Here is an 11,706-nt window from a genome sequence, read left to right as displayed (position 1 = left end):
GCTCTGTTGCCACAGCTGGAGTGCAGTGGCGCGATCTCAGCTCACTGCAACCTCCGCCTCATCTGGGTTCAAGCAATACTTCTACCTCAGCCTACCGAGTAGCTGGGTCTACTGGTGTGCACCACCACGCCTGGCTAATTTTTTTTTTTTTAAAAGCAGAGATAGGGTTTCACCATATTGGCCAGGCTGGTCTTGAACTCCTGACCTCATGATGCGCCTGCATTGGCCTCCCAAAGCGATGGGATTACAGGCATCAGCCATTGTGCCCGGCCTATTGTCTGTTTCTGATCTGCAGTTGCCTTGCAAAAAGTATAGTTGAGTGGGTGAAATAAGTGTTAAGAAAGTCATAAAAACTCATCAACTTCAGACAGCAATTTTAGGCTTTCCTGGTTCTCAGCTATACCGTTTACCACTGAGGTTACTGTATAAGGAAGCTGTTAAATTTATCCTTTGATATCATTCCAGTTTAGGCATAATTTTGGCATTACAAGTTTTAAGATACCATTGCAGCAAAATACCACTTTTTACCCGCAGTGTGATCATTCTTACTCTATTCTAAATTTTCTTTTAGGTACGCAATAACTGTTTGGTATTTTGATGCAGATGAGAGAGCACGAGCTAAAGTAAAATATCTAACAGGTAAACGTCATTTGGGGCCAGGATATATTGGTACAGAAATACCCTGTGATCAGATGATGCTTTCAGGAAACTCAAGCATAGTCTTTGTTAACGCCATGAATACTTACTTTTTGTTTTTTATCAGATTTCTTACTTGCCTTATTTTTTTTAAAAGACTTTAAGTCATCTTCATTGTTATCTTTAACCAAAAGAATTATTTTAAAAAAATGCAGAAAATTTGAGGCAAAGAAGTCTGAGTAAATTATTCAAATACAAACTGAGTTTTCCGTGATTATTCTTTTTAGTCACAGGCTACTATAAACTCTAGGTAATGGCCATCTGGTTTCCTCTCATTTGCTCCTTAAATTAATACCCTTTCCTTTTCAAATGTATATGCTCTAAATGGTACTCTAGGTCTTCCATGTTGAATGTAGACATGAAGAAAATTAATACTAAGAAGATTAATTGAAATACCAAAATCAGTTAATGACACAGACATGTAGATTACATATCTGCTAATGGTGTACATAGGTTAGCACTCTTGAACTGAACCTGAAGATTCTTCAGTTATGCCAGTTCCCTTTCTCCTCCACTTATGGACTGCCTCTCCAATAGCAGGGGGTCTGTTTCCCATCTGATGGACCACTTACCTTCTTTTCTTTAACTACTTTCTATCTCCAAAAATCTACTGAGTATTCACATTACTGATTAGCTGTATTTTCCAGAGCCATTGCTCTTCCCACTTCAATCTTACATAAAAATGGAATATTCATGCGTTTTTCTATGTATTTTTAAAGCCGTTATTTGTGGCAGAAGCTAAGTGTTATGCTTTCAGAGACACTGAATACACTGTTAAAGAAACTCAAATGGCTTTTAAATTAAAAAGACAAAATCATTATCTCTGTGTAGAGGATGGTTTTACCCTTGAAGGTTTACTATTTGAAAGTAGTGCACTCATCACAATAGTTGCTGAAGGAAGTGTTTGGAAGTCCCAGTGCGATAGTTTTCAGATGATGTTTGCAAAGTTGAAATATTATCCGTACTATTAGGAATTCAGTGGAAAGCAGTAACAGAAGCTCTCTGGTGCTTAGTGAATGAATGAATTTTTTATTTTAATTTTTTTTTTACCTTGCAGGTGAAAAAGGTGTGAGGGTTGAACTCAATAAACCTTCAGATTCAGTTGGTAAAGACGTCTTATAGAGCCTTTGATCCAGCAATACCCCACTTCACCTACAATAATTGTTGACACTATTTGTTAACTTGTGAATACAAATAAATGGGATAAAGGAAAAATAGACAACCAGTTCACATTTTAATAAGGAAACAAACAACTTTTTGTGTTGCATCAAACAGAAGATTTTGACTGCTGTGACTTTGTACTGCATGATCAACTTCGAATCTGTGATTGCTTACAGGAAGAAGATAAGCTATCAATTCAAAATGGTTTTTACATCTGGGTATGAAATAAGTGCCCTGTGTAGAATTTTTTTCATTCTTATATTTTGCCAGATCTGTTATCCAGCTGAGTTCATTTCATCTCTCCCTTTTTTATATCAAGTTTGAATTTGGGATAATTTTTTCTATGATTAGGTACAATTTATCAAAACTGAATTGAGAAAAAATTACAGTGGTATTATTCCTCAAAATAACATCAATCTATTTTTGTAAACCTCTTCATACTATTAAATTTTGCCCTAAAAGACCTCTTAATAATGATTGTTGCCAGTGACTGATGATTAATTTTATTTTACTTAAGAAAAGGAGCACTTTAATTATAACTGAAAAATCAGATTGTTTTGTAGTCCTTTCTATCTTACACTAATTTGAACTCTTAAAAAGATTGCTGCTTTTTTTTGACATTGCTGTTAATGAAACCTAATTGTAAAACAGTCCCCATTTACTATCAGTAACTTTTAGTTAATGTTTTACAATTAATAAGACACAATAAGAAGAGTTTAACTTTTTTTTTTTTTTTTTTTTTTGAGACAAAGCCTTGCTCTGTTACCCAGGCTGGAGTGCAGTGGTGCATTCTCAGCTCACTGCAATCTCCACCTCGCAGGTTCAAGTGATCCTCCTGCCTCAGCCTTCCAACTAGCTGGGACTACAGGCACACACCACCATGCCTGGCTAATTTTTATATTTTTAGTAGAGGTGGGGTTTCATCACATTGTCTACGCTGGGGTTTAAATTAAATTTTTTAAAAACTAAAATGACTGGCACTCAGTGAACTTGAGATTATCCTTAGCTTCAAGTTCCTAAGATAAGGGCTTTCTTAAGCTTTCAGGTATATGTGTCTTCTAGATATAGACAGTAATGTCCCATTTCTAAGTCTTTTCCTTTTGCTTCTTCTTAAGTTGATTGTACTTCCAAATTTGCTGTTATGTTTTCTTCCTGTTACTGTGATCTATCCGATCTGCAGACAAGAACCTTGTCTCCGTTGAAGAGCATCAAAGGGGAGATTATGTACTTATTGAAACCGAAGTGTGTTGTTACCAACTTAATGTGCAGCAACTCGTCAGATACCTGTTGAGGCATTTCCCAGATGTGATGCCAGCCTTCTTACCTGTATTGAAAGATGTTTAGCTTAGAAAAACAAAGCAAGTGCAAAATCAGATAATTTTATTTTTGTTTCATGTGTTTTCTTACTTTGTAAACAAAGAAGGAATATTACAAAATCACACAAGGCCTCCCATACTTCTGTTACTTAAAGAATGAATTGGGACGGATGTCTTAGACTTCACTTTCTTAAGCTTTTTAGCAAAACTCAAAGGTTGGGATCCATATTTTGCATGAATTATGGGTGTAAGACCTTGCCCACTTAGGTTTTCTATCACTGTCCTAGATCTTCTTTGCCAAAATGTGAGTATACAGAAATTTTCTGTATATTTCAACTTAAGACATTTTAAACATCTGTATAGTTTGTATTCGATTAGAGACCTTTTCTATGGGAAGCTCAGTAATTTTTATTAAAAGATTGCCATTACTATTCATGTAAAAAATGAAAATTGTGTAGTGAAGCTGACAGTGTGGACTTAGGGTGGGATTAAATGTTCAGTATAGTGATCTCACTTAGGAGAATTTGCAGGAGAAAGTGATAGTTTCTTGTTGTTTTTCCTTGCCCATATTCAGTTATGTTCTACTTCCTCCCCCCCTCCAGATGATAACATCACATCTCTACAGGAAGTGCCTCTGCCAGCCCAACCTGGGAGCGCAAGTTGTCTTTGCCATCTGGTCTATAGTACCATGCGCGGCATTAGGCCACAATTCAAAAGCACTATCTTTTTTAGGGTTAGTAGAAATTGTTTTATGTTGACTGGAGGTTTGTTTCATTGTCAAGGTGTACAGCCACAGCCTTTTAATTTGGGATCCCCTGTTGTCATTCAAATGTGTACCCCTATGGTTGTAAAAAGTATCAGATTCTGCTCTCTGTGGGTTGTGCTTGCCAGACAGGTCTTAAATTGTATATTTTTTGGAAAAGTTTATATACTCTTTTGGAAATCATTGTGAAGAGATCAAGAAATCAGGACGGCCATTTCCTTAATATCCATTTGTTTCATGTTAGTGGGACTGTTAACTTGTCACCAAGCAGGACACTATTTCAGACAAAATTTAAAACTATTTGTGGCCTATATGTGTTTAATCCTGGTTAAAGATAAAGCTTCATAATGCTGTTTTTATTCAATACATTAACCAGCTGTAAAACACAAACGTTTATCAATAGTAGGCAAAGATTTTCAGGATTCATATACAGATAGACTATAAAGTCATGTAATTTGAAAAGCAAGTGTTTCATTATGAAAGAGCTCTCAAGTTGCTTGTAAAGCTAATCTAATTAAAAAGATGTATAAATGTTCTTGAAAACATTATGGTTGTTATTTCCAGCTGTCTTTTTTGTTTTTTAATTCTTTATCATACATTATTGGCTTTCTGAATGGTCCCTTTCATCAGATAAAGCTTTTCTGGCTTAGTCCAGAACATTTGGTGTGATTTTTGTAAATGATAATGAGGGAAAGAGAACAGTAAACATAGGAGCTGAACAATTTTAGAAACATCCCTGGGGTCATTGGACTGTCTGTGGGATCCATGAGCTCTGTTTGGATTCTCAGCATTTGAATCCTTGCCCTTTTAATAGGATTTTAAAAATTATTTTAATATCCATAGCTGTTGACAGATCTGCATCACCCCTCTGCTGCAGAAGGAAGTGGGGTTAGGCGTTTATCTCTAATTGTCATAGACGTACCATTGTGTATATGCAAGAAAGTTTAATGTGTGTGGTCATATGCTAAAATATGAGAGCTCTTATTAAGGTGGATCAATATACATGTTCATATATCTGTTATTTTAAGAAAATTTTACCATGTTTTATTTTCCAGCCTTCCTTAAAATTTGGGAATTGCACTGAAATAGAGCTGGGTGGATTGAAGGAAAGGGCAAATGAGTTTGAGATGAAGTCTAGGTGGGGTAAGAAAAAGTGGTCTGACAGAATTAATAAATCTGTTTAGTGTTGGCTTGACCACTTAATTGTGTGACCTCATGAGCCTATATGCAGAAAGCGTAATATCTTAAATCTTAAACAGTTGTATGAGACCTAAATGAAATACAGTGTGCAAAGTACCTTACAGTGCATGGAACAAAGTAGGCCTTCAACAAGGATTATTCCCCTCTCCTTTAACAATATGGTAGCGTAATTGCAGGGAAAACTAGGTTAATGAGCTTTGAATAGTTAACGGTTTTATCCATTGTAAATGTGAATCATTTGGAAGCAGGAGTGTTATTTTTCTTTTTTTTCTTTTTTTTTTTGGAGACAGTCTTGCTTTGTCACCAGGAACCAGGCTGGAGTGCAGTGGCACAATCTTAGCTCACTGCAACCTTCACCTCCCGAGTTCAAGCAATTCTCCTGCCTCAGCCTCCCAAGTAGCTGGGACTGCAGGTACGCACCACCATGCCCAACTAATTTTTGTATTTTTTTTAGTAGAGACGGGGTTTCACCATGTTGGCCAGGATGGTCTTGATCTCTTGACCTCGTGATCCACCCGCTTCGGCCTTCCACAGTGCTGGGATTACAGGCGTGAGCCACTGCGCCCGGCCGAGTGTTGTTTTTCTCATTAATGACAGGTCTTACTTTATACCTTAGATTTAAATTAAGTCACTGGTGCAAGGCACTTTGTCGGATTATTTTCCCAAAGTGCATGTGATCCAGGAAAGAGAGCTGTGTTTGGGTATTCACTGCAATTATACATATTTATGTCATATCTAATAACATAATTGCACATTGGATTTTTTTCAATTAGTTTATAAATATTAAGACATTTCTATCTAGTCTCCATTGCTTCAAAGATAATTGTTTAGACTTCTCAGGTCATGAATTTATACCCCAGATTCTGTTTTTCGTTTGAATTTTATCTGAATTATGACGATACTCAAGTATGTACCATCAGTGAGATGTATGAAGGGCATGGCCTCATGAGCTGGAAATAGTTTTCTAAGTAGAACACATAAATGTAAGCCACTTCACAAGATAGGGAGAGCCTAAACAGCTGTAAGTAGCTAAAGATCTTTTTTATTGGATAATTACTAAACAATTGTCAAAAATTACTGATAATTTTTGCTCTGAACAAGATGTCATTGGGGTCAAAAAGTTATTTACTTCATTGAGATTAAGATGTTTTCTGCCAAAATTATTTTATTCCAAATGTCTCCTACAAAATACTTTCACACTTTTTTTCCCTAGTACATGCAAAGTGTAGGCAAAGCAAATTTTGTCGCCATTTATAATTAAAATAGGATCAGAGAAGTGGCTTGCTCAGTCACAAAGCTTGTGTAGTAGAGAGCCAGGAATTGAATGTGGGCATTCTTGTTGAATTTTGTTCCAGTGGCTAAATCAACTTGTTCTGTGGTGGTTAAGAAAAACAGTCCCAGCTGATTGCAGTGGCTCAGCCTATAGTCCCAACACTTTGGGAGGCCAAGGTGGGCGGATCATTTGAGGCAAGAGTTTGAGACCAGCCTGGCCAACATGGTGAAACCTTGTCTCTACCAAAAATACAAAAATCAGTTGAGTGTGGTGGCACGCACCTGTAGTCCCAGCTACTCGGGAAGCTGAGGCAGGAGAATCACTTGAATCTGGGAGGCAGAGGTTGCGGTGAGTCAAGATCGCAGCACTGCACTCCAACCTCGGCAACAGAGAAAGACTCTGTCTCAAAAAAAAAAAAAAAAAAAAAAAAGTATTGCCTTTAAAAATTCTTAATTATTTTTAAAAAAGAAAAATAGTAGTCCTTCACATTCTTCCCCTGAGAAAACAAGTTTAAACTGTTTTAAGTGATTCTTTGGCTATCTCCCCACCCATTAGTTTAAATAATATGATTGCATTGCTGCCTTTTGATTTTTTGTGTGTTAGGCATTTTCTCCTAACTTCTTCGCTTCATAGCAGATCTCTCTTCAAGGTTCCTCCACCATCCTTACCACACATACGCAAGCGGACATGTACTTCCCCTGGTCTTCCTTCTGTTATTATGCTGTAACTGAGATTAGGTTCGTGTTCCTGTTACGGCTGTGCTAGTCAAAGCTGAGACAGACAGTAAATCATGTTGACTTTACTTTTCTCCAACAACTTACTTTTTCCCTTAATGTCTTGATTTTTCGTTTCTTCCGTGGCTTCTAAACTGCACAGATCTGGACTGGTTGCCCTTACCGCCTGGTCTTTCTTGGGTCTCCTTTCACCTATGTCCTAAAGATTTCCTTCACCACTCTTCCTGTCGGATCTCCTGTTTGCTGGATGCCACATCTTCATCTTCCTTGGTTTACTGGGAGCATGCTCTCTCATGCTTCTTGTAGAAATGAATGGATGATATATTTTCTGAGGTCAGTGTCTTTACCATCACATTTCATTGTTAACTTTGGAAGTCGTGTTCCAGAATTTTGAAAAGCATTGTCTCACTGGTTCTAGGTTCCAGTGTGTGGATACTGAGAAACCTGAAACCATTCTTTTCTCTGATTCTTTCTGTGTAATCTGTTTTTTCTTTGTGGAAGCTCATAGAATATTCTTATCCCCAGGGCTCCATAGTTTTATAGTGTGCTTTAATGTGTGCCTAGCACAGTTGTCAACCACTGTGCTAGGAATGCGGACTATAAAATCACACCCCATCATTTTGGGACATTTAAAAAATTTTCTCCATCTATTCTCTGTTCTCTCTGGCACTCCTTTGTCCAGGCAGTACCTCTACTGGCTTGAACCTACTATTTTCTTCTCTACTGTGTATCTTGGTCTTTACTTTGGGGATATTATTCTGTTGAGTATTTCATGTCTGCTATCAGGTTTCTAATTTTGGGGAGCTCTTTTTTCTCGAATTTAAATATATATATATATATGTAACAATCTTTTAATTGATACAGTATTTAACATTTTTTTCTGTTTTAATTTTTGTCTTTCATGCTAGAAATTTTCCTTAAATGTCTGGTACTCTTTGCTTGGGTGTTTACATTTAAAAGGAAGGTACTTGAGCTTCTGGTTTTGCAAGGAATATTGGCTGCTTCCTGAATCTAAATCTCTTATCATAAGTCTTCTGAAAATCATAAAGACAAAAGACAGGAGTCACCCATAATCTGTGCCTGCAGCATACCTATGAGACAGAATAAAAGTCAACTCCTTTTTTTTTTTTTTTTTTTGAGACAGGGTCTTGCTCTGTCACCTAGGCTGGAGTGCAGGTGCACGATCAGGGCTCCCTGCAGCCTTGAATTCCCAGGTTCTAGCGGTCCTCCCACCTCAGCCTTCCCAGTAGGTGGGACTACAGGCACATGCCACCATTCTTGGCTGTGTTTTTCATTTTTTATAGACGAGGTTTCCCTGCGTTGCTCAGGCTGGTCTTGAACTCCTGGGCTTATATGATCCTTCTGCCTTGGTCTCCCAAAGTGGTAAGATTACAGGATTGAGCCACCACGCTTGGCCAAAAAACTTAGGTGGAGGCAGAGAAAATCGCATATGACACTAGAGCCAGCATCAGAACCCACATGAGGGCCAAGAGTCAGGTGGAAACTAGAGGGTAAAGAGACAGGGCAGCAAGGGCCTAGAGTGGCAACACACAGGAAAAAACAGGCCAGGTGTGGTGGCTTGCACCTAGAATGCCAGCACTTAACTGGTAGCATTTAACTTATCAATGGAACATTCTTGAATCAAGGAACTTGGCCACACAAACTTCTTGCCTCTGCCTACAGAGAACCAACTGATTTTACAAGACAAGGAAAATAAGACCTTTTAAAATGAGCAGAAAAGGCTGGGCGCAGTGGTTCACCCCTGTAATTCCAGCACTTTGGGGAGCCAAAGCAGGCAGATCACCTGAGGTCGGGAGTTTAAGATCAGCCTAACCAACATGGAGAAACCTTGTCTCTACTAAAAATACAAAATTAGCTGGGGCGTGCTACCCCATGCCTGTGATCCCAGCTACTCAGGAGACTGAGGCAGGAGAATCGCTTGAACCCGGGAGGCAGAGGTTGCGGTGATCTGAGATTGAGCCATTGCACTCCAGCCTGGGCAACAAGAGTGAAACTCCATCTTAAAAAAAAAAAAAAAGAAGATAACATCCATAAAAACTACCAGGAGGGAAAAAAAAATGAGAATTACAGCTGATGAAAATTCTCAACCACAGGCAGGAGAAAACTACCAATATCCGAATTAAATAGGCCTTTGCAGAAATAAAAATTAACGTGAAATTGGAAATTCAAAATCTCAAAAATGGACCAAAAGGGGGGAAAGAAACACTGAGGAAGCTGAGAAAATTTGATGTAACTCAGCAAAGAAATGGAAAAAGATGAATTATCTCAAGCCACAAGGTGACCAACTGAAAATATAATGAAGAGCATTGAAAAAAAGCTAGGGAAGCAGCTGAGAACAGAAGAGTTATGAAGGATTAGAAAATAGGACACACACACTGACTTGTGGTGTAGTTGGACAATGAAAACTTGTACATCAGTGAGACCGAACGATCTACAAACCCAGTACAGATGACTCCTGTCATATGGAGAAGCTGGACTCCAGCCTTTGCGTGGATCCGATGAAGGTGGCTGTTTGGGTATTTGGTGTTAAGAAAACTAAACAAGCATATGTGGGTCCATATAAAAATGATGACATTTAGACGTGTGGAGGTATGTATACACAAATTTTATACACACACACACACACACACTTTTTTTTTTTGAGATGGAGTCTCACTCTGTTGCCCAGGCTGGAATGCAGTGGCGCAATCTTGGCTCACTGCAACCTCTGCCTTCTGGGTTCAAACAATTTTTGTCCCTCAACTACCTGAGTACCTGGGATTACAGGTGCATATCACCATGCCTGGCTAATTTTTGTATTTTTAGCAGAGATGGGTTTCTGCCATGTTTCCCTCTCTGGTCTCACACTCCTGGCTTCAAGTGACCCACCCACCTTGGCCTTTCAAAGACCTGGGATTACAGGAGTGAGCCACCGTGCCCAGCTGAGTTACCTATTTAATTATTTTAAAAGTGTACAAACATATAAGAATCCTATAAGAATTTTTTTTTTTTTTTTGACGGAGTCTTGCTCTGTCGCCAGGCTGGAGTGCAGTGGCACAATCTCGGCTCACTGCAACCTCTGCCTCCTGGGTTCAAGCGATTCTTCCGCCTCAGCCTACCGAGTAGCTGGGACTACAGGTGCGTGCCACCACGCCCAGCTAATTTTTGTATTTTTAGTAGAGATGCAGTTTCACCATGTTGGCCAGGATGGTCTTGATCTCTTGACCTTGTGATCCGCCCACCTCGGCCTCCCAGTGCTGGGATTACAGGCGTGAGCCACCGCGTCCGGCCAGAAATCTTTTGTTTTTAAAAATACCCTCCCAGCTTCTTTCATGCAAATCTAGATTTTCATATATTCAGCTTACAAGGAATGATTACAACCTGGAAATGATTTGGATCTCGAGTATTCTACCTTGAAAATACACCTATAACATTGATTCTTTAGAAGTACAGAGAAGAGTCAGTGTTCATTAAGGTGTTTTTTTTGCGAAGGCATATAACCGTGGAACATGAGAAATAGCCCTACCATTCACTTAACACCAAGAATCCAAAAGCTTCCTGTTTGCTCTTTCAGACCTCTCAGGTAGAGGCAAAGACATAGTTTAGAGTACTATAAAAGAAACAGTCCAAAGTACAGGTCTTGCCTTGTCTAGAGGATATCCTGTTGAACATGATCTTGTTTTGCCCTATCTGGGTACTGGTTGCTCTCTTGCAGAAGACTCCTATGTTACGTGAAAAGTGAAATGCTTGAAAACAGGTTTTAGGGAGATTAAAGTGTTGTGTAGATCAGTCTTTGTTTGAACAAGCACATATTCTTGGCCTCCTGTGTCCCCTCACAGAGCTTGAGATCATAACCTGTTCTTTCCTATTATGAATCAACTGGTAATTAGTATTCCAGTTGTTGGCAATTTTCTTTTATCCACTTTGGCTTGGCTTAGCCTGCAGTTTTTCCTAGAAGTTTAGCTTACCGAGAGCACCACCTAGTGTTCAGTAAACAAGATGGTAAATCTTGGTAAATTTAGCACCAGTACTGAACAAAGCAAACAGTAAGTACCTTGCTTCTGTACTACAGTCCAGAATCATTTAAGATTCTACTCTTTATTTCCAAAAATATGTGATGATAAAATATGTAATCATTTAACTTCTAGCATTCTAATGGGATACTAGGAAAAAAAGCTAGACCTAATCTACACATTGCATCTTTTTCTAATTTCAACTCCTTAGTTACTTTAATTTATAATCGTCATATGAAGAGTTTCACTTCATTCAGTGAACAATAAATTGCTAAAAAGTCCACAGTAGCCTGAAGGACAAAAAAAAAATGAGACAAAGAATAAAAGGCAACCATTGGTTCACAATTAATACATTACTAGGATAAAAAAGTTAAAACACAACATAAAAAGAGCTAAGACACTGCACGCACCCAGGCAAAGGGTCCCAGCCAGGTGCTAATTTTGCAGGAAGGTACATCACCTGTTTCACTTTGACATAATTCTTTTAAATTCCTGTAAGCCACTTTAGGAGGCTGAGGTGGGTGGATCCCAAGGTCAGGAGTTTGAGACC

The 11,706-nt window shown here is 38.5% G+C and overlaps 1 protein-coding gene across 3 annotated transcripts in view; it reads left to right on the top strand.

The window, feature by feature from the left end:
* EGLN1 (egl-9 family hypoxia inducible factor 1) overlaps positions 1 to 4,484 on the top strand; it is a 56,342-nt gene extending 51,858 nt beyond the window's left edge. The window contains exons 3-4 of one of the 3 annotated variants that reach the window (XM_017526536.2): positions 572 to 639; positions 1,754 to 4,484. In XM_017526536.2, the coding sequence (XP_017382025.1) occupies positions 572 to 598 (27 nt within the window). In that variant the 3' untranslated portion in view covers positions 599 to 639; positions 1,754 to 4,484. The remainder of the gene's footprint in view (positions 1 to 571; positions 640 to 1,753) is intronic. The other 2 variants (XM_017526534.2, XM_017526535.2) reach the window with 2 other exon arrangements.
* The last annotated feature ends 7,222 nt before the right edge of the window (positions 4,485 to 11,706 follow it).

Source organism: Cebus imitator, unplaced genomic scaffold (genome assembly GCF_001604975.1).
Source record: "Cebus imitator isolate Cc_AM_T3 unplaced genomic scaffold, Cebus_imitator-1.0 Scaffold42, whole genome shotgun sequence".
Taxonomy (NCBI): Eukaryota; Metazoa; Chordata; class Mammalia; order Primates; family Cebidae; genus Cebus; species Cebus imitator.
The sequence above is the reverse complement of the archived record's forward strand: the minus strand, read 5'-3'. Positions and strand labels throughout refer to the sequence as shown.